Genomic DNA, 24,896 nt, shown 5'->3' on the forward strand with positions numbered 1-24,896 from the left:
ATTGTCTCTAACAACCATGCAAAAATTGGTTCACATCGGTCCATAATTATATATAGCGCCCATATAAACCGATCCCCCGATTTGGCTTTCGGAGCCTCTAGGAGAAACAAATTTCATCCGATCCGGCTGAAATTTGGTACATGGTGTTGGTATATGGTGTCTAACAACCATGCCAAAATTGGTATATAACGGTCCATAATCATATATAGCACCCATATAAACCGATCCCCAGATTTGGTTTTGGAGCCTCTTGGAGGAGCAAAATTCATCTGATTCGGTTGAAATTTGGTACATTTCGCAAGTATATGGTCGCTAACAACCATGCCAAAATTGGTTCATATCGGTATATGGTTATATATAGCCGATCCCCAATCACACAAAAATTGGTCCATATCGGTTCATAATCATGGTCTACCAAAATTTTATTTCTATAGAAAAATTTTGTCAAAATTTTATTACTATAGAAAATTTTGTCAAAATTTTATTTCCATAGAAAATGTCAAAATTTTATTTCTATAGATCATTTTTTAAAAATTTTATTTTTATAGAAAATTTTGTTAAGATTTTATTTCTATTGAAAATTTTGTAAAAATTTTATTTCTATAGAAAATTTTGTCAACATTATATATACAGAAAATTTTGTCAAAATTTTATTTCTATAGAATTTTTTTTCAAAATTTTATTTCTATTGAAAATTTTGTCAAAATTTTGATTGATATAGAACATTTTTTCTAAATTGTATTTCTGTAAAAAATTTTGTCAAAATTTTATTTCTATAGATAATTTTTTCAAAATTTTATTTTTATAGAAAATTTTGTCAAGATTTTACTTCTATTTAAAATTTTGTCAAAATTTTATTTCTATAGAAAATTTTTTCAAAATTGTATTTCTATAGAAAATTTTGTCAAAATTTTATTGCTATAGAATATTTTTTTTAAATTTTATTTCTGTAGAAAATTTTGCAAAAATTTTATTTCTATAGAAAATTTAGTCAAAATTTTAGTTCTATAGAAAATTTTGTCAAAATTTTAGTTCTATAGAAAATTTTGTCAAAATTTTATTTGTATAGAAAATTTTGTCAAAATTTAATTTTTATAGAAAAATTTGTTAAAATTTTATTTTTTATAGAAAATTTTGTCAAACTGAATTATATACATATTTAATTGGACTTTTTTGTTTAATATATACCCTGTATGACTAACTTACAATTTAGAAGACGGTCTTACGAAGTTTTCAAATACCTTGCCATCGCCAAGTGTTACCACAATCCAAGTAATTCGATTGTGGATGACAGTCTCTAGTAGAAGTTTCCATGGTGGAGGGTACATAAGATTCGGCCTGGATGAACTTACGGCCGTATATACTTGTTTTTTCTTTCACTGAAACTATAAAGTTTTATCACTTTATAATCCGTGGAAGTTGTTTTAAGGCCACTTGCATGTATCTCATTAAAACTCGATGGATGTTGTAGCACGATGCACTAATAACTAACCCCCATATTCATAAAAGTTAACGTAAACTTTAAACCTACTTTTACCATACAAATTCCTGTCGGTAAATTATTATGAATATAGGCATAAATCTTTTTGTTTAAAACAATTTCATCTCTTTTTGTTAAAATATATGGAGCCCTGAAAAGGGCTGTATCATCTGGTACCGATTTTGTTGCTGTTGTTATGTTATTGGTTGTTTGGTTCCTTATTTATGTTTTTTATTATTTTTTGTGTGTGTTTTTTTTTATTTTTTTGAATTTTTCGAAAATTTGGCAAGATTTCGATGACATATCCAGACTATGATATCCAGTGTTTTTAGATAAATGGCAAGAATTTTATTTTCTTAAGACAGATCACAAAAGCTTTTTGTTTCAAGGTATCCAAATTTGTTTGATTTCCAAGGGTTAATGGGTATAAGGTCAACATAGAACACAACACAATAAGCTCAAATCGAGAGATGACAGGAAATTATCTAAAAAGAGAAGAAGAGAAAACACAAGATATTAGATAGCTTGAAAATTAGGTTTATTTATTTTATTAAATTATTTTTTATAATAATATTTCTAATAATTTTCGATTACAATCCCCCATGTTCCGATATTCGGAATCGCAAGAATTTATTTTTCTTGCAACGAAAAAATTGATATACTCTCGAACTCCAATACAATTTTAATTTGTACTTCCCATTAAAGAGAACAACAATGTTACCAAGATTTAAGTTTAAAAGTTTCAGAGCTAAGAAATTATGGCCAAAGAAATTTTTGCGATTCCGAATTTCGGAACATGGGGGAATGTTTATTCTAAATATTATTAATTTTCTCTCAATAATAATTACCTTGTGTCTATGTCGCCCGAGATTTAATTCAATTTAAGTCTCATATTGGGTTTTGGCAATTGGGGATTTTTAAATTTCCTTTCCATATTTTGCAATATTTATTTTTTTGTGTTTTTAATGTTTTTTTATATCTTTGTTTTGTTCTCTTAAACCTGTAAGACGGTTTTCAATATCCAGTCTCTCTTTACTGCAAAAATCTCTGCTAGGTCATTGACCGACTCTTCTTTTCTATAGTTTGCTCCATGGACTATTCGCATTCGTTTATTCTGCTCTCACGATATCTCTCTCTCTCGCGCGCGCGATCTTCATACGTCATTCATACTCGTGTGCCTTTTTCTATGACATACTCACGAGTTGCAACAGCATCATTCTCACTGTTGCGTTAGCGCAGAGTCTCACAAATACCCTGCTCTGAGAGAGAGTTATCACTTTGCTTACTCTCTCGGTCATAGCTTCAGGGTTACTCTCGTAAACATAATAGCAACACTCTTTTTATGTTTGGATGTTGTGTGGGGTTCTTAAAGAAAAACAAGCGAGCTTCCGGTTTCCCTTGAAAGGGGGCCTGTTTAGTTGGTGTAACGGTAAAAGAAAAGACAAAATTTTTGTGTTGTTGTTATCGTTTGATAAAAATCATAAATGTCTCTCTTTCTCTGTATCTCTCTCTGTATTGTATTAAAGACCCTTCTTTTTCTGGGAGTTGAATGCCGATCTTTGGTTATCATTCTCCTGCACGCTTGTATTCCGGTGGCCAGCAAAAAAGAGCATTGTCCTCTTTTTCTTCTTTTTGATTAAAAAACAGAAATCATAATTTCGCGGCTGACTCCGAGAGCGAGACGTTGGGCGCCAACGAAATTATAGCAAAAACAAAAAATATGTTTTTCACACTGTTTCCCATAATAGAAATGAAAAATAAAAACGAAATAAGTTGGAGAGCGTTTTTAAGCGGTTTTCTCTTTCTTAATGCAGAATTGACGTAGAGCGGCTAATGAATTCGAGGTGGTCAGATTCTCTGGTGAATCAAGTTTGGCGCTGAGTAGCGAAGAGGTGTTTTGCGGCTGTGGCCTATTGCTGTGAGTCGATGAGTTCGTAGTGCTGCCCAACGAATCGAACATTGAGGATAGGGCATTTAGCGAATCACTGGGATATTTCTTCTCTCCACCATCATAGGATTTAATGCTGGAGGCCGGTGATTTCGGTGTCATCGATCTATGGCTGTCGGTGGGACTGCGTGGAGGCAAGAGACGCGATTGTGGACTAGTGGCCATTTTGGGCGACTGTTCGTGACATTCTTTGGTGTTGTTATTGTTATTATTATTATTGTTGTTGGAATAATCAGTTCCATTGGAATTAACACTCTCAACCGCCGATCGTTCTTTGGGACTTCCACGAAGACGTTGCTCTCCCTCATCATTATCAGCCTCCTCATCCATTTCAGCTTTGATTTCTTGTTTGATTTTTGGCACTTGATCCACAGTCAAATTTGTGGCACATTCTCCTCCATCCAATTTTTCCATGGGCATTTCTCTTTTGATATCCATATCACAATCCATTTTAGTAGCAGCCAATGCCACAGACTCTTCAGCATAGCTTTTTTCTGGAGTGGGATTTTCCATTTTCCTGGAATCATTATGGGTTTCAGCACTGCATTCGCTGGCACTACGTTCACTACTGGTATAGCGATAGTGTTGGAAGTACGGATCGGATGTATCTATCAAGGGCTTATTGTAATCGACATTCTCATCGATACCCAAGCGCTTGAGAATATTGGAAGCCACAGGTGAGGTATTTTTAGTGGACGAATTGGAGGGACTGGTGGCCGGTAGACTGGCATGCCGGGGTGGTGTATCAAAACTTGTGGTAAACATTTGCTCTATGGCACTCAGGACCGAAGAGGACCCTGGTGCGGCTTTGTTGGCACCATTCTTGGGCTCCATTAAATCTGGAGATTTGGTTTTGTTAAGTACATTTGCAGCAGCCATATGGTTCTTGGAAGACTCGTCAGGTTTGATGCCCGAGATATATTGACGCATACGTTCTGCGAAGAGAGCCGCTTCAGTTTTATCCGATCCAGGTCCCATACCGGGACGTTGCATTTTCTGCATTTCCATTTCATGCTCCAATTGATCTTGAGCCCCCTTCATCTCTAGCAGCTTGCGTACAGGCAAAGATTTTTCTCGCTTTTTGGGAGCAGGACGTTTGCGATTGCCGGCGGCACCACCACCTCCCATGGACTGCATCAAAGGTTCGGCATAATGATTATTTTTGGCCATGTGATTACTGAGATCTCCCAAGGAATTGAAAGCCTTATCGCACACCTTGCAAGTGAGTACGGCACTAAGGGTACGGCTTTCTTCGGAACTTAGACTTTGGCTTTCTTTACCCTCTCCCGGACCGGAGTTGGGTGTCGACTTCATTGAGATAGTTTGCTCTTGTGATAGGATGTTGGTGTAATGCTGCGTCTCCTGCATATGTTTGGTCATCTCATTGAGGGAACGGAAACTCTCACCACAACGCATGCATTTAAGGATTTGCATGGCCTGCTCCACACCCTTGCCCAGCCATACATTTTGGCCACGAACCAATTTACGTGGCAGAGGAGTGGGAGGATCTCCCCGATATTGGAATGCATTTTTGGCAGCTTGCGAGGGACCCGAATTATTCCCCTTATTATGGGGCTGTCGCAAATGATTGCCCCCTGGTGGAGGTTGATTAGGTGGAGGAGGTCGCTCATTGGCCGTGGGTAAATTACCGAAGGGCGGAACATTTACCCCACAGTGCTTGCTGTCTTTCATGTGAGTGGTTAGGGCCTCCAAGGTGGGGAAACTTTGCTTGCACCAAACACAACGGAATACCGAACTGGCCACTCCTTTATTTTGCCAATGCGACTGCCAGATATTGTGGCGAGTCTTGGTTATACCCTCATTGGCTGGAGGTGGAGCTGGGGAAGTTTGTACCGGAGCTGGAGGTTGAGGAGTAACCGGTTGGGCATTGGCTTGGCTATTCGAAGAAGGACGAGAATTTTTCTCTTTACGAGGTCCTTTCACTATATCGGACATCTTTTCCAAAGGATCCACCACTAAATCACTTTTACCATTCCAATCGGGAAATTGCCCAGACCTGAAGATATTAGCGGCGGCTACAGCAGCCAAATAGGGATTAACTCCAGGCATCATATGATTCGTAGGAACTTGCTGGCTAGGAGGAGCCGCAGCGGCCAAAGGAGGACTATCGGATTTGAAGATTTTCTTTACTTGTATCTGACCCAAGGAAGCATCCGTTTCAGTTTCATCCTCGGCAGAACGTTTTCGGGTACCACAAGATAAATCCAAAGGATTGTTGCCATCATTGGCCTCCTCCTCTTCTTCTTCTTCATCGGAAGCAGCTGGTTCCGCTGATCCAGAACGGGCAAAAGGATTTGTACGAAAATCTAAAGCTTCGGAATGATTACTGGAAGCCGTGGGCGAGGCTTGTGGAGGAATTTTAAAAGCAGCAGCTGCGGCTGCAGCCTCAGGGGGTATGGGTAATGGCAAGCGGGGACCAGCACCCAAGGGAAAGCCATATTGTTGAGCAGCAGCAGCTACCATATGTAAATAGGCTTCCATTGAGGGGGGTTGGGCTGGCAAATTTGGAATGGCTGGGAAAGCAGAACCCGGTGATGAGGGCAATGGAAGAACACCGGCAGGCGGTTGACTGCTAATGCTATTCTCACGATGATCTTTACCATTCTCTGAGGAATTTGATTCATGTGATGGACATCGTTCACTGGAATTTGCTGACTCTGTTGAACGGGGTCGGGCTGTAGGCAAAGCTCTGAAAGAGAGAACAAAAATAACACAATATGAGTATGGTAATAAATCTTAGGATGGGTGAGTTGAGATGAAAACACAAACTACCTCCTACTTGAATTATGATCCCTCGCCTCTTTGTGTGTGTGTGTGTTGGTTTCTACCTAACCAACCCCTTCCCATGGATAATGAACTAAATATAAATGCGAGTGGTATCAACCACCTTTCCTCAGCCGCCACATATAGAATCCATTAACTTATGAGAAATGTATTCTATCACCACTAAATGATTTCAACTAATCTTAAAAATAGCTCACAATATGTCAACGTTTTTATTTGTTATGCAAATCAAGCGAAACGACGACGCGATATAAAGCAAATATAAAATAGATCTCTCCTAGGTATGTGTTGGCTATAGATGATTGTAAAAAAAAAAAACAACAACAACGAACATTTTTTTATTATTATTAATCTTCGTTTTCATCATCTCTAGGGTGGCTGTAGCAGTAGAGAGTCATAGCATAGAGAGCTATGTTAATGGCGAATAAAACTGTGTGACGCTGTCATTGTCAGGCATATTAAAAATCTACATCATACAGGGGGTCATTGTGAGAAGAGGGACAAAGTAGGAAAACTAAATAATAAAATATTTTGATAAATTGAGGGATTTGCTAGGGGATTAGAGAAAAAACATATTTAATATATATTTTTTTAATATTGTTTTTTGGTGTTTAATACAAAAATATATTATAGATCCAATCAAACCACTGTGCCTGTCACCATGGTAATAAACCATTTTTATATGTTTGCTTAAATGGAAATATATATACCAAAGATCAGCCCAGATCAATGAAGACTGAAAGAGACATATTAATGCTATTGTCTGTTTTTTGTTTTTTTTTCTATGAACAAAATATTGCAAAATATCAAAGGAATTTAGGATGATAAAAAGCCTCAAAGGTTTGTGTTTTTTTACATATAAATAAGAATGTCTAGTGTCTAGAGAAATATAAAATGATATAATTTTAATGATTTTTATATGTCATATAGGCGTTGATGATTCCTATTCCTATATATGAGTCATCATCTTTTTCTATGTCAATATCAATTATTTGCATAAATCATTTCTTCTAGAGAATATTTAGTAATAACCGGAGCTACACATACAGAGAAAAAAAAATATCACCAAAATTTTTCCTATTAAAATTTTAATTGAATTTTAAAAAAATATTCAATTTTCAAAATTTAATTGAGTCAACAAATTTTTGAAATGAAACAAAAATCAATCACAAAAATTAATTGGATCAATTAATGTTTTTAATTGGTACAAATTATTAAAATTTTATCGACGAAAAAGGCTAAATCCTTTGTAGAAAAATTGCGAATTTTACGCGTTTTCCCTTGACCAAATTTTGACCCTTTACTTTTTTTGGATGCTTTGCTGATGGCCATAGAGATGTGACGACGAAAGTTCAAAGAAAAATTATCTTTTCCATCCAAGAGAATCTACGCATTGTCTTCTGACACTTGACAGATCATTGGTACGCAATGAAGTGAAGGTCCGAAAAGATAATGAAGAATATTTTTGGGGGATTCTAGAGGAGTAATCTATATCATTTACCAGGATTGTAAATTTCTTGAGCCGATTCTCCCCGCTTGATTAAGAAAAATTGCTCTTTCCCCAATTATAACACAACGGCTCACACCTTCCGCCTACCCATCCATCCTATTCTCCTGATTTAACTCCATCCGTTATCATTTTATTATGAAGTTATGAAGAAGGTTTTTTGGAATTCTAAAGATTTAATCTTTAGAATTTTTTTTAATTTTATCATTTAATTTTTCTAGTGTAAATAACTTTTCTAAGAATTGTTCTCTTTTTCCATAATATTCCGCACCCCTTTCTCTATAAATTCCTCTTGTTGCGTTTGCATTAACACCCAAACCGCTATCTAACTATACGCCATCACGCAAATTTTGACAGGTTTTTAATTTGTTTCACTGCTAGACTGGAGACATCTATATATCATTTAAATTTATATTTAATACATGCATGTATATATTTAAATACTTGTATATATGACCTCCAATGATTCACTAACGATTTCCAGCTGTTTTGTCAACATCGATACAATTATTAAGTATTATTCGTTGTGTCTCTTCGTTGGTTTTTTTTTTTGTATGATGTTTGCTCGCATTTTTTATGGTGATATTCAATTAAAATAAATTGACATACTTCAATGGTATCAAAAGCATTGCATTGCAGAATATGCGCTTTCGAAAAAAAAACGACTAACAAGAAATGAAAAATTATGATGGAGAGACGGGTATGAATGAAGCATATGGAGAATGTAGACAAGGTTTAATTAAATTTGTGGATAATCTTTAATAATATAACAAATAATAGAAATCTTCAAAAGGAAAGTTACTTAATATAATAAAGTTACTTAATATAATAAATATGAAAACCTCAGCTTGGAGTTTTGAGAAAAGCTCCGTTTTTTCAGATTTATTTTCTTCAATTCAGCTTTAAAGTACCATCCTTTCTAGGTGATTATAAACCCAGAGAAAGAATTCGAAAATTTTGTTAACCTTTCTATAGGAAAATTTTGTCAAAATTGGATTTCTATAAGAAATTTTGTTAAAATTTTATTTCTATAAGAAATTTTGTTAAAATTTCATTTCTAAAGAAAATTTTTTCAAAATTTTATTTCTATAAGAAATTTTGTCGAAATTTTATTTCTATAAGAAATTTTGTCAAAATTGTATTTCAATAGAAAATTTTGTCAAAATTTCATTTCTATAGAAAATTTTGTCAAAATTTCACTTCTATAGAAAATTTCGTCAAAACTTCATTTCTATAGAAAATTTTGTTAAAATTTTATTTCTTTAGGAAATTTTGCCAAAATTTTATTTCTATAGAAAACTTTGATACAATTTTATTTCTATAGGAAATTTTGTCACAATTTCACTTCTATAGGAGATTTTGTCAAAATTTCATTTATATAGAAAATTTTGTCAACATTTTATTTCCATAAGAAATTTTGTCAGAATTTCATTTCTATAGAAAATTTCGTCAAAATGTTATTTCTATAGAAAATTTAGTCAAAATTTTATTTCTATACACCCAAAAAAAAGTGGAAGAAAATGTAGGTTTATTTTAAAAAATTTTAATAAAAATATTTTTCTAATTGCAACATGTTATAAATAAGTTAATACTTTTTGTCAAACTGAAGAATTTTTTTTTTAAATAATTAATTTTTTTCTGTTGTTTAAGAAAATTTCATATGTTGAATGAAAAAATTGGATTTAAAAATTGTTAAAATGTCTTTAGCGGTGTACAAAGTTCAAGACAGATACAATTTTAGTAAAATGTACTCATTTCAGAGACTTATGAACTCAATTTAAGCAAACTTCTGCCATTTTAGGAAAATATGAACTATTTTATTTTGTAGTAAAATTGTTATATACAACTTTTTTCTTATTTTTAGTTCACGTCAATAAAGTTAGCAAAAAATTATTCAAATAAGGAACATTTACTCATAGTGTGCAAAATTTAACTAAAATCAACTAATCTTCATGAACTAAAATAAAGTTCAGTTGGCATTAGCGCCCGTTTTTTCTGGGTATAGGAAATTTTGTCAAAATTTCATTTCTATAGGAAATTTTGTCAAAATTTCATTTTTTTCAAAATTTTATCTAAATTTTATTTCTATAGGAAATTTTGTCAAAATTTTATTTCTATAAACAATTTTGTCAAATTTTATTTATATTAGAAAATTTTGTCACAATTTTATTCTATTAGAAAATTTTGCCAAAATTTTATTTCTATAGGAAATTTTGTCAAAATATCACTTCTATAGGAAATTTTGTCAAAATTTCACGTCTATAGGAAATTTTGTCAAAATTTCAATTCTAAAGGAAATTTTATCAAAATTTTATTTCTATAGTAAATTTTGGCAAAATTTTATCAACAGTTTATTTCAATAGAAAATTTTGACAAAATTTTAATTCTATAGGAAATTTTGTCAAAATTTCATTTCTATAAGAAATTTTGTCAAAATTTCATTTCTGTAGAAAATTTTGCAAGATTTTATTTCTATAGAAAATTTTGTCAAAATTTTATTTTATAGAAAATTTTGTGAAAATTCCATTTCTAAAAATATTTTGTCAAAATTTTATTTCTATAGGAAACTTTGTCAAAATTTATTTCTGTAGGAAAATTTATCAAAATTTTATTTCTATAGAAAATTTTGTTAAAATGTTTTGTTTTGTCAAAACTTCATTTCTATATAAAACTTTGTCAAAATTTTATTTTTTTTTTCAAAATTGTATCCAAATTTTTGTATTTCTATAGAAAATTTTGTCATAATTTTATTTCTATAGAAAACTTTGTTAGGTTAGTTTAGGTGGCAGCCCTATATATCAGGCTCACTTAGACTATTCAGTCCATTGTGATACCACATTGGTGAACTTCTCTCTTATCACTGAGTACTGCCCGATTCCATGCTAAGCTCAATGACAAGGGACCTCATTTTTGTAGCCGAGTCCGAACGGCGTTCCACATTGCAGTGAAACCACTTAGAGAAGCTTTGAAACCCTCAGAAATGTCACCAGCATTACTGAGGTGGGATAATCCACCGCTGAAAAACTTTTTGGTGTTCGGTCGAAGCAGGAATCGAACCCACGACCTTCTGTATGTATGTATTTTAATTCTATAGAAAATTTTGTCAAAATTTTAATTCTATAGAAAATTTTGTCAAAATTTAATTTCTATAGAAAATTTTGTCAAAATTTAATTTCTATAGAAAATTTTGTCAAAATGTTATTTCTATTGTCATGGGTTTCCTAGTTTAGCTGAGATTAGGATTAACCCATTACTCTCTGCATGCTGGGGTAATGGGTCCCACTGATTTAGTGGTATATTACACCTGATGTAAGATATATATGTATCATCAAGTGTAGCTTCTTGTCACTTGCTAAAAAAAAAACGATTTAAAATGGCAATTGAAGGCTATTCTTAATGTTTTTATTTTATTTGTAGGGTCATAGACCTTAAGGATTATTCTTCAAAGGCACATTGTGTTCGTTTACTAGTTCTCTTATGGTTTTATTGGAATTTGATTTTATCTCATCTATATGTCTACTATCATAAAAAAATTATCATTCCGATTTTTCACCACCTTAACTGTTATTGATTTATATAAAAAATCAATGGTCAATATGAAAACGCCTCTCGATTTAATATCGATATACTTTTTTTTTGTTTTTAATTCTATTATTTATTATATTAGCATTACAAAATGCTTTTAACAACTATGTGGTCGACTATGCATTTTGGTGGCCCAGCCCGACAATAATGTTCCAACAACATTCATTTTTGTGCTATCATATCAGAGCTATAAATCATTTATTTTGTTCACAGCAAAAAGCAAATTAGTATCATATGTCAATATCACTGCTATTGGCTAATAATAATGTATAGATTTTAAGTTTAATAATTTATATTAAAACTATTAATAAATTTATTGGTTATAAGGTCATTCGAATATCAACAAAATTAAAAGCAAAGCATGTGAGAGAGAGCAAAAAAAAAAAAATGTGAATGAGAGGTGATAGTCAAAACAGATGGATAGAGAAGGACGGACAACGCAAAATTAAAAAAAAAAATCTTAAATTCCAAAGTGACAATCTCAATATTATCAAAGGTGGGGGAGGGGGGCAAGTAATTTGTTTATGGCATTTTTAATAATAGAGTTAACCATAAATTATTATTATTTTCCAATAAATTAAAAGCCACCAATGTTAAGTATTCTATGTAACAAACATTTTAACATGGAAATTATGACATTAGAAAAAAAAAACAAACTTGGACTAAACATTCTGGCATAAAAATTTATTTCGAAAAACTTTGGATTTTTTTTTTTTGTTTTAGAAAAAAAATTCTGCAATGTGGTTTACAACCCCATAATTATTCACCACCAAAATGGTCTATAATTACCAATAATTTTTGGTACAATGAACAAAGTTCAAATATGGTTGCTTGTCTTACCATTTGATGGTGGTGTTAATGTTAAAATTCTTTACGATTAGGGGTGTGTGTGTGTGTGATTATAGGGTAGATTTTATTGTCGTTGCCTACTTGCAAAGATCAATTATGGCCTTAAATATGGCTGATCTTTTTATTATTTTATACTCCCTATATCTCTATATATAAATAAAACTGTCATTTCATTTTGAATGTTCTATAATGAATGGCATTAACAATGATTGCTTATGAAATATCACTCAATCGCCCCCCATCCCCTATCGATACCTTGACACATGTTATTACTGATTTTTATGGTATGATGTTAATGTTGTTGTTGTTGCTGCTGTTATTACTTTTTGAAATGACACAATAATAATTTCACTTTGCTTAATTAATTTGAATTATTAGATAATTCCAAAAACAAAAAATGAATAACGAAAAATATACAATGTCTTAAGGTTAGTCCAAAGGCGATAAGAATTGAAATAGGGGACACATGTGGAGAATTTATTATATCTGACAAGACTTGTCAGACACCAACACACACACACACACACAAAATATTGATATAGTTTTGATTCTGACGAAATGACAATTTTATATTGACCTTTCAGGCATTGGACATATTTTTATTGGGAAAATAATAAAAAACATTGAAATTTATTATATTTAAAATTATTAATAATAGTGATGTGGAAACATATCATCAAATATGTGGCCTTAGATTTTCATAATAAGTGTGCGTATAATAAATTTTACAAACAAAAAAAAAAACGATTTTTAAATATACAATAAACGAATTAATCAAGATTCCTACTGTACCTATCTACTAAGAGGAAATTAATTCAGGCATTTGACGAAAAGATAATAACCGATAATAAAACTTATTGAAAAATATCATATTTTTGTAGATTTAGGGCAATTATTTGTTAGCATAGGTTTTCGAAAAGGTAATAAAAAACACGATCTTTAAATATACAATAAACGAATTGATCAAGATTCCTACTGGGCCTAACTACTATGAAGAAATACATTTAATGATTCCATGTTGAGCTCAATGACAAGGGACCTCCTTTTTTATAGCCGAGTCCGAACGGCATTCCACATTGCAGTGAAACCACTTAGAGAAGCTTTGAAACTCTCAGAAATGTCACCAGCATTACTGAGGTAGGATAATCCACCGCTGAAAAACTTTTTGGTGTGCGGTCGAAGCTGGAACCGAACCCACGACCTTTTGTATGCAAGGCGGGCATGCTAACCATTGCACCACGGCGGCGTAAACTAAATCCTATTGGGTTGACCGGCAAAAAAGCATAATTATATTTTGACGAAAGCAATGAAGGGAAAGGAGCCCATCACTGTACAATGTTTAGAATACACTATTTCCATATAAATTATGGTGTGATTTTCAACATACAAAGTTAATTTATTTTCAATATATTATATAGAAGTTTATCAAGATTCCTACTGTTCCCATCTACGGGGAACAAATATGTTTAGAGGATTGAAAAAACAATCACAAATAATAATACATATAACAAATATCATATACCTTATTTTTTTATATTAATCTAGGTTCTGAAAAGCAAATAGCTAAAAAGCCTAGAGGGTTGAAGCAAAAATAGATTTTGACGAATAGAAAGAAAGGAGCCCTTCACTGTACAATAGTTAGAATACCTAATTTCCATATAAATTATCGGTCTATATTTTTACCATATAAAATTAATTCCTTATCCAAAATATTTTCTATATATAATTAAAGAGTTGATCAAGATTCCTACTGTTCTTATCTACTATGAAGAAATATATTAAGAAAATTGAGAAAATATTCATAATTAATAATATTTCTAAAAAACGTATATATTTTTTTTAATTTTAGTTTGATATTTCTTTGCGTCCTAAAAGCAATTGGTTTAAAGTAAATCCTACGACCTGAAATCGATCCGACGAAATGAATGAAAATGTTCGTTTAATAAACAATGGTTAACATACACTATTTCCATATAAATTATCTAGCGATATGATATCGTATACAGTGTGATTTTCATCATGCAAAGTTAATTACTTATCAAAAATTATTTTCAATTTACTCAAGTTGATCAAGATTCCTACTGTACCCGTCTACTATGAAGAGGGGCTTAAACATAATTAACACTTATAAAATAATATTTTTTAGTTTTATTTAGGTCAATTATTCGTTAATATAGGTGTGCGTAAAGCAAATAGCGCAAAATAAAACCTAGTGGGTCGATCTGGAAATAGCTCGACAAAAAGAAGGAAATACCTCCTTCATTGATCAATGGTTAGCATACATTTTCGATATAAATTATCTGGCGATGTAGTAACGCATATAGTGTTCTTTTCACTATACAAAATTAATTAATATTTGCAATATACAATTAAAGAGTTGAACAATATTCCTACTGTTCTTATCTACTCTAAAGATATATAATAAAAGGGTTGAAAAAGAAATAGTAACAATTATTACTAAATAAAATCTACTATCATTGTTTGGAAAAGTGTCAAATATGAAGAGAATTTATGGAATTATTTTTAGGCTGTATAATATTTGGAGAAAATTTAAAATATCTGTAGGAAGACAAATTCCTTTAAATCGTTTAAAGGAATTATTAAAAAAGTGATGGCAAAAAAATTTACAAAAAAAAAAAGTGCCAAAAAATTTACAAGAGTTTAATAGTTAGTAAGACAATAAAATTGTATAATTAGGAGCAATAAAATAAATTGAAGCAACCATAACGCTGATACCGAGGAAGCCTTAAACTCATCTCTTTTGTTGGATTACCTTATAAAAAGGCTGTATACAAAATTGGACCAAGAACTTAAGCAAGAGGTTAATAATAGAATCAAATTTACAAAGGAGGTCCCTTAGCTTTGAATATGATTATTTCTTTATTTTTTTTTTCTTTTGCCTATCTATCTGTTATGCATTACAGTACTTTGCAAACCTTGGATATTTTTTCTAGATTTTTCGAACGAAATAATTCGTTGAAAAATTAATTAAAAATAACTAGCACCATTCTATAAAATTGCATTTGGTAATAAGCTTGTTTAAAAATATGAACTTGATAAATAATAATTTATTCAAAAAAATTATAATAATCGATAATAAGAAGCTCATTAAAATGAATAAAAGTAAAACAAACACAGAATCTCAATCTTATCCAAGTGGACATAGAAATTGATTCAAAAATTTAATGATATAAAACATTTTAAGATTGGAGACATTGTCTTAAAAAAAAAAAACTAAACAAATTTGAATTAAAATTATAAAATAATACCAGAAGCCAAATATAGCTAATGAAGGTTTGAGTAGAATTTTTGGTGAATTTTAATTACTGAAATTCCCAGCACATAGAACATGAAACTTTCAATTTTCTAATATGAAATGTCAATCAATGTGTATTACGGATGAGATCATTTGATTAATCAAATCAAATCAAATTAGATGATCCTCCAGCTCATCAATATTTAATGATTGACATTTTTAATTAGAATACGATAATACGCATAGACTTAATTAATGGAGATTAAGACTAAACTACTGAAAACAGTTTTAAAATAAAATATTTAAGGTAAGCTGGTTTTATTTAATTTATTTTTAGGAGAATTATTTAATCCCAGTTTATGGCTAAACAGCCAAACATTCTTCATTGATGGTTAATATGATAATCATTTCCATAAGAGCTGGCGCTTTGCCGATCAGGGTGATGTGAAATAAAGTAAAATATTTTTCGTATATACACAAATGGAATAAAAAATTAACATTTAAGCTTCCTAATATAATTACGTAAGTTGTCTACTATCCTGGTCTATTATTTCTGGAATCATTTTAATATATTTTCTTTATAAAATATTATTTCCTTATATCGAATCCATTAAATTGTTATTCCATAGGATAATCCAATAACATTTACATACCGAATTTTGTAATACTGGATAGGTTAATGGTTAATTGCTCAAACTTTTTATAGGGTATACAATTTTAAAATTCTCTTCGTAGACTGAAAGACATTTCTGAACAGCTTACACTGCTACATACAAAAAAATATCAATTAATTTTATTGTCAATACATTTTAAATTATGTTTAAATTTGAGCTAACAACGTAATTTGTAAATACAATTACGATTTTAGTAATATTTTGTCACATTAGCAACCAATTTTGTTATATCAACAAAAATTTTGTTGAACTTAAAAATTTTCTGTAACAACAATTTATTGTTAGTTCAAAAATTATAATATTATTTTGTGTGTACCTCATGCCTAATTGGGATACCAAACTCTTTCTAAGTCAATTGAATCATGTCCATCTCTCTGTATTCTTTTTGCAATGTCATAAAATTTGTCCGTTCATCTGTCCTGTTTTTAATGCAACTCTTAAAATAGTGAGTTTTAAAAATTAATTGGTTTAATTAATTATCTTAATTAAATCAAAAATTTAAATTTAAATTAAAAAAATATTAAACATTTTTAACCGATAACCACATAGTCACGTTTCTGTTCTAAATACAGCAACAGTTATTTGGTGAGTGAATGGCTGGGAGAGACTAAGCGAGAGAATGAGAGAGAGAGAAAAGAGAAATATCACGACTACAGCCAAATGATAGCCATGTTGTGTAAAAAATAATTTATGGTTTTCTCAAAGATTGTGATATATTTCTATTCTATATTGAAATTAAATTTATGTTTAAGACTAAAATAAAATAAAATAAACGAATAAATTATTTTGGAGTAGACTAAATTATAAAAATATAAATATTTTTTTTAGTTTTTAAATTGCTATGGAGTAATTTTATTGGTTTTAAAATTAAAACAAGATAATAATAATAAATTAAATTAAATTAAATGAAAATAAATTAAATTAAATTAAAATAAAATAAAATAAATTAAATTACATTAAATTAAATTAAATTAAATTAAATTAAATTAAATTAAATTAAATTAAATTAAATTAAATTAAATTAAATTAAATTAAATTAAATTAAATTAAATTAAATTAAATTAAATTAAATTAAATTAAATTAAATTAAATTAAATTAAATTAAATTAAATTAAATTAAATTAAATTAAATTAAATTAAATTAAATTAAATTAAATTAAATTAAATTAAATTAAATTAAATTAAATTAAATTAAATTAAATTAAATTAAATTAAATTAAATTAAATTAAATTAAATTAAATTAAATTAAATTAAATTAAATTAAATTAAATTAAATTAAATTAAATTAAATTAAATTAAATTAAATTAAATTAAATTAAATTAAATTAAATTAAATTAAATTAAATTAAATTAAATTAAATTAAATTAAATTAAATTAAATTAAATTAAATTAAATTAAATTAAATTAAATTAAATTAAATTAAATTAAATTAAATTAAATTAAATTAAATTAAATTAAATTAAATTAAATTAAATTAAATTAAATTAAATTAAATTAAATTAAATTAAATTAAATTAAATTAAATTAAATTAAATTAAATTAAATTAAATTAAATTAAATTAAATTAAATTAAATTAAATTAAATTAAATTAAATTAAATTAAATTAAATTAAATTAAATTAAATTAAATTAAATTAAATTAAATTAAATTAAATTAAATTAAATTAAATTAAATTAAATTAAATTAAATTAAATTAAATTAAATTAAATTAAATTAAATTAAATTAAATTAAATTAAATTAAATTAAATTAAATTAAATTAAATTAAATTAAATTAAATTAAATTAAATTAAATTAAATTAAATTAAATTAAATTAAATTAAATTAAATTAAATTAAATTAAATTAAATTAAATTAAATTAAATTAAATTAAATTAAATTAAATTAAATTAAATTAAATTAAATTAAATTAAATTAAATTAAATTAAATTAAATTAAATTAAATTAAATTAAATTAAATTAAATTAAATTAAATTAAATTAAATTAAATTAAATTAAATTAAATTAAATTAAATTAAATTAAATTAAATTAAATTAAATTAAATTAAATTAAATTAAATTAAATTAAATTAAATTAAATTAAATTAAATTAAATTAAATTAAATTAAATTAAATTAAATTAAATTAAATTAAATTAAATTAAATTAAATTAAATTAAATTAAATTAAATTAAATTAAATTAAATTAAATTAAATTAAATTAAATTAAATTAAATTAAATTAAATTAAATTAAATTAAATTAATGTAATGTAATTTAACAAAATATAAATTGGCTTATGTCACCTAACTGAATGCCTCTATTTAACTATTTGTTGTGACAGTTTTTTGAATTAAAATAAATAAAAAAAAATTAATATATTTAAAAAAATAATAATAAATTAATATAATTTAAATAAAATTGAGTTAACATAATTAAAAAAAAATAAAAATAAAAAAATAAAAATATTATAGCTGATGGCCTTAGCAACCAATGCTACTTTTCTCTTTTTATCATACATTTACTGCACACAAAGAAAATTTCATTCAAATTGAGCCAACGAAAATTTTTCATTGATACAACGAAACATTTTCATTAAGACAATGAAAATGTTCGTTAATAGTACGAAACTTTTCGTTGACTAACAAAAAATTCGTTATAATAACGAAAAATTTCGTTATATCAATGAATTTGTTTCATTGGCTCAATTTTAATGACACATTTCATTAATATAACGAAACTTTTTCTACCGTGTGTATGATTAAAGTAAACAATAAATAAATTAATTTTATTTAACCAAATCATGTCAACAAATTGCATGGTACTCTTTAACTATTTTTTTGATTTTTGTTTTTTTTTTTTTTTTGATCATTTCTAGAATTAATATAATTTAACAATATTAAATTAATATAATTTAAGAACACTAAATTAACTCATGGCACCTGTATGAAGGATACTCTTTAATTAACTATATATTTTTTTAAATCTTTGATAGTGTACATAAGCCAGACACCAAACAGTTGTATAAAAAATTGAAAATTAATTGTATGTACTAAACAAAAAACAAATATTGTTTAGGATCCAGAAAAAAGATATGTCTTGCTCAAAATCATTGAATTTTTTATTAAAAAAAAATTAAGAATCTTCCCACCTAATTATCAATAAATCTTATTAAAGTCTCCTACTATAATTTGATAATTTTCTAAGTTTTACGTTTTATGTTTTTTTTTCTGTTAGGAAATTTATATCCATAGAAAAGGGAGCCACCGTGGTGCAATGGTTAGCATGCCCGCCTTGCATACACAAGGTCGTGGATTCGATTCCTGCTTCGACCGAGCACCAAAAAGTTTTTCAGCAGTGGATTATCCCACCTCAGCAATGCTGGTGACATTTCTGAGGGTTTCAAAGCTTCTCTAAGTGGTTTCACTGGAAAGTGGAACGCCGTTCGGACTCGGCTATAAAAAGGAGGTCCCTTGTCATTGAGCTTAACATGGAATCGGGCAGCACTCAGTGATAAGAGTTCACCAATGTGGTATCACAATGGACTGAATAGTCTAAGTGAACCTGATACATCGGGCTGCCACCTAACCTAACCTATCCATAGAAAAAAAAAGATATGTCTAAAATCTTAAATCTTATTAAAGTCTCCTACTATAAGTTGAATTCAATCATATCTGCAATACTTATCACGATTTTTGTTTATTATTTTCTAAGTTTATATAGATTTTGGATTTAATGTATTTTTAGGTTTTTTTTTTTGTAAGGAAATTTATATCCATAGAAAAAAAGATATATCTTGCTCAAAATCATTGAAATTTTTATAGACAAAAATGAAGAATCTTCCCACGTAATTATCAAATTGAATTCAATAATATCTGCAATAATAATCTTGATTTTTGTTTATCATTTTCTATCTTTATATAGATTTTGGATTTAAACTGAAATTTTTTCTCTAGTGCCCAAAAAATATGTTATAATTTTATTCGAAATAGCTTTTTCTATAAAAAATTTCTAAAAAAATTAACTACCTATTTGCCAAATGATTTAAACATTCATAAAGATTTTTAAATTAAATCATATTTATATATTTCATTTAATTATTTTATTCGACGATTTTAATTAAACTGATTTCATCAAAACTGAGTTTCCCAACATCAAAACTAAGTTTCCTGTCCTTAATTATTTACCAAATAAACTAAAAACGAATTATTTTCATATAGTTTTCATTTTCTCATGTGAAAAATAAATAAATTCTAAAATTCTACATACTACCGGTAAACATCTGAACAATGTTTGTTTTCTTTGTATTCAATGTCTCAAGTACATTTTTCAAAAATTATTTTTTTTTTACAAAAAAAAAAAATATATTTAAAGAAATAACTTCCATTTTATTAACCACAAAAAATTAATAAAAATTTAGTTTATTTAGAAAATCATATATTTTAAATAAATTTTGTATTATATTATTTATTTGATATAAATATAACATATATTTATTTTATTTAAATATTAAGTTTATATTTTTTTTTTATTTGCACCAGGTCTGTTGTTTTCATTTTCCATATTTTCAAACACCTAAATATTTTAATAATTTTAATTTATAAAAAATTATTTATTTTAATTAAATTTTGTATTTATTTATGTTTTTTATAAAATTTGTTATTTTAGTAATTTTTTATTTAGATTTACTATTATTATTATTTCATTTATATAAATATTATATTTATTAAATTTATTTAAGAATTAAGTTTTTTCTTTATTTACATCACAGTTGTTGTTTATTTAATTTTTTATATATTTCCAACCACCCAAATATTTTCCTTAATATTCATTCTAAATAGCTATCCCCCACTTAGCAGCTAATTTATTAATAAAATTTGATGAACGAAAACGATGCTACTAATCTTTAGAAATTTTATAGAACAAAAAAAAAACCATCAAAAATAGAAAAAAACAAATCAAAATTTCTTTTGATTTATTTTGACACCATAGACTTACCCCGCATTCAAGGCCTGGCGATAGATTTCTAACATTAAAGCTTCGTGCAGCATTTTGAGATTTTTTTCTTTGTATTTTGTGGAGGTGGTTGTAGTTAATGATGAAAAAAATATATTTTTTTCTTAGTTTGTTGTTTTACTCTAGTGAGAGCGAGAGTATAAGGAGAGCAAATACAATGAATGAAAAATCCGTTTTATATTTTTTTTTTTAAATTATAGAACGGTGTTTATGGTAGATTTGTATATATAAAAAAACTGTTTTTTTTTTGCTCTCTGGGCTATGATCACTAAAGCCAAAATTATTAAATTATGCTAAACGCTGTATCTGTATTTGCCTTCTTATGATGAATTGGATGTTAATTTGGAAGGTTTGAAGTTTTTTTATTTAAAATATTTTTTTTTTGTTCTTATGTTATTTAAATTTTTAATAAATTATTGTTGTTGTTGGGGATAGTTTGTTGTTTTGTTTTAGTTGTTGGGTATTTTTTTTTTGTTTGCACTATGTACGCGTATAATTGTTGTGTGTTTTGTTTAAAACTATTTTCGTTTTTTTTTTATTTAGAGAAAAAAATTTCCTTTTGTTTAAGTTAATTTTAGAAAATATTTGTTTTTCATTAAATTTTATTTTAAATATTTTTGTATTTTAATTTAATTAATAATTGCAGTGAATCGTATACATTCGGTTAAATTTTTTTTGTTTTGTGGAAAGGTAAGGTTTAGGATTTGATTTTTTTGTTGTTTGTTATTTGTTTACATCGACTTTGTATATTTTTAGTATGTTTTTTTATGAGCAATTTTTTTTTAATTTTAATTTAGGAAAAATATTTTATTTTTTGCACTCTACGTTTTAAGTTACTTAATAAATAATTTAATTTTTTTTATTAGTAATAATATTTTGTTTCTTAAATATTTGTATTGTATTGTTGATTTTGTTTCATTTTACGTATACTTTGTTAACAAATTTTTTGTTGTAAGTTTTCTGAGGTTTTTGTTGGAAATATGAATGGGGCTTTTTGTTGTTGTTGTTAATTTTTACTGGTATTTGGATTTCTTTTTTAATCAGTCTTGTTTTTTTTATTTTTTAAGTAAATGTATTTCCATTTTTGTTTTGAAATAATTTTTGTGTAAGGTGTCAATTTAACGTTTTATAGCATTTGACTAGATATGAATTCATATTCATTTTTAATTCTTTTAATTAAATAAAAATCTTTTTTGTTTTCTTATTTCTTGTAACACTTCACTATTCTTGATTCACATTATTTTTTTTTTGAAAAAGATTTTTTTTGTCATGATTATTCTTTCATTTGTTGTGTCCACAAATCTTTTTTTGCTCTTGTCTTTCCCGTGAATTCCACACAAACCAAAACAAAAATCTTGTTTGTTGTGCGTATGATGGCGTGGTGGCGTATGTATTTCCGTTATAGCCAAATAACCGTCGTTAACCGTTTGAGAGTCAAACAGCGAATGTCGTCACTTAATCACACAGAAAACATTCAATGCTGCTTTGACTTTACTGAGCTGCCGCATGCTCTGCTTTTATTATCGACGTCGTCCTCTGTGAGTTGACGTTGATGTTTTGTATGAGTGCTGTTCACCACTCTTTATTTGATTTCTTCTTCTCGTTTCACTTGTGTATTGTTTGTTGTCTACTACTACGACTCATCGATCGATGGATGGATGTGTGTTGCGATGTAGTGTTTCAAGAAGACTGACTGACTAGCTGACTGACAATACTCAGTTCAGGCCCCTGCAAACACACAAAGTTTTTGACTCTCGTAGTGTGTGCGCACACACAATCTCACATACACACAATCATACACTTGTATAGTTGTGGGCTCCCCTACCCCAAATGCTATAACAATTCTTTCACTCACCAAAAAATACGGTTAAGATGACAAACATTTAAACGAAGAGCACACATCACATCTCGTCTCCATAAACGAAGTTTGTTTGTTCTCTATGTTGTGTTGTTATAATGCTATATGGTTGATGAGATGAGTTGAGTACGACAACAACAACGACGACGACGACGACAACGACCGCGACGATGACTGCTACGATGTCTCAGGAAACCGAATATATGAGTTTGATGTGCTATGATGATGATGATGCGACAATAAGAGTGAGTGATGCTTTCTTTGTGCTCTGGCTCTCGTCACTTTGGTTATAGGTAAATAAATGCGTTTCAATGCTGAATTTGTATAGGGTATATTAGTTGGGAGTTTTTTTTTTGTATAGATGTGTGTATGTGTGTGGTGGGAATTCCTTGCTTGCAAAGCTCTTTACTCCTTTAGATTTTATTAATGCTTCTTCTTACTGGAAATCACCTTTGAGTTTTTTTATTAAATTTGAAGACCTCAAATCTCAATAGCAAAGACGGCAAAAGTGTAACAGTTTATTATAGGTTTTGTTGTTGTTTTTAGGTTATCACCATTATTGTTTTTTTTTCTTATTATATTGAATATACCTTTGTTGTCCATATAGGCCGAGGTTTATAAGAAGAAGAAGAAGAAGAACAATTTCAAATATTATATGACAACTTGTCTTTAGATGTTTGATGTTGCCTGTAAATTTTGTTGGAGTTTGCTGAAGGTTTGATTGATCCCTCCCCCTTTGTATTGAAGTATTTTCGTGTAGTCTATGGGGTCTATTACGATGAAGAGAAATATATTTGCTTAAACGAAGTTTGAACGACAGCTGTCATAATATTGGTATTTTCCTTTTCATCAAATCTCGTAATATGTGAAGTTGCAACAACTTTTCTTTCTTTTTATTTTTTTTTCGGGAAATATTTTCAATTCACTTGTCCTCGTTCAAGAGCTGTCATCACCATTTCAATCAATATTTTTTTCTCATACACTGAGTCATCATGCTTAGAAATAGTTCAAAGGTTGATTGGATGACTTTTTTTTTGCAATATAAAGATTGCAACAAGTATTCTAGGGAAATAAATGGGGAAAAATAATGAAAAATTAATTTTTTGTTAAAAACAAAATAGATGACAATTTATGGGATTTTTTTTAAGTTTCTAGCCGGTTTCCAGCATACAAATTTCAAATTGTCAAAATTTTTAAAAATTAAATTCAAAATCCCTATAGATTTATAAAAAACAAATTGGAATTATATTTTTTTAATACATATTATTTATTTATTTTTTTTTTGCAATAATTTGTCCATAGCATTTATATTTTAAATATATATATTATTTGTTTTTATTTTTAATTGTTTATGTTTTAAAACAGGTTTAATGTTTGAAAATTTAATTAAAATTTTATTATCTTTTATTAATTTTTATTTCTTTTTTTCACAATTAATATTCCGTCGGTATTTATATGCTGCAATTTTTTATGGATTTATATGAGGTTTTAAACTTCATTGTCGTTTTTAAATAATTGTTTAATTGTAATTGTATATAAATGTACGTAGGTAATTTTTGTCTTTTTTATTAAAGAATTTATTTTGAAATTTTAATCTTTTTCGTAACACAAATTATTTTTTTTATACAAATAATAGGCCATATGAAATGCAACAAGTTATATGGTATAAGGACATAGAAGAATTGAACAAATATTTTAAGGACTTTTAAATTATTGATGGAGCATGTGTGTTTATTTTCTTTATATTTTTTTGTTAATAATAATACATGTTTATGGAAATTTAAAAAAAAAAATTATTGAAGAATTTGATATTATTTATTTTGTTTTTTTTTTAATTTTTTTATAACTTTTCCATAGGTTTTTTGGTCTCAATTGAATTTTTCCCTTAACACACTTTGAAGTCACATGTTTTTTAATTATTGCATGCTTATGTTATTTC

General features: G+C 28.0%; 1 protein-coding gene across 1 annotated transcript; it reads right to left on the bottom strand.

The window, feature by feature from the left end:
• Nucleotides 1–1,624: 1,624 nt before the first annotated feature.
• tsh (teashirt) lies at nt 1,625–21,869 on the bottom strand. Its single transcript, XM_075293735.1, has 3 exons — nt 21,082–21,869; nt 2,329–6,138; nt 1,625–1,965 (listed from the first exon to the last, which is right to left on the bottom strand). Exons 1-2 carry the CDS (start codon nt 21,132–21,134, stop codon nt 3,267–3,269), a joined length of 2,925 nt encoding a protein of 974 aa, XP_075149850.1. The 5' UTR covers nt 21,135–21,869; the 3' UTR covers nt 1,625–1,965; nt 2,329–3,266.
• Between the last annotated feature and the right edge of the window lie 3,027 nt (nt 21,870–24,896).

This window comes from Haematobia irritans, chromosome 2, assembly GCF_050003625.1.
Source record: "Haematobia irritans isolate KBUSLIRL chromosome 2, ASM5000362v1, whole genome shotgun sequence".
In the NCBI taxonomy this organism is placed as follows: domain Eukaryota; kingdom Metazoa; phylum Arthropoda; class Insecta; order Diptera; family Muscidae; genus Haematobia; species Haematobia irritans.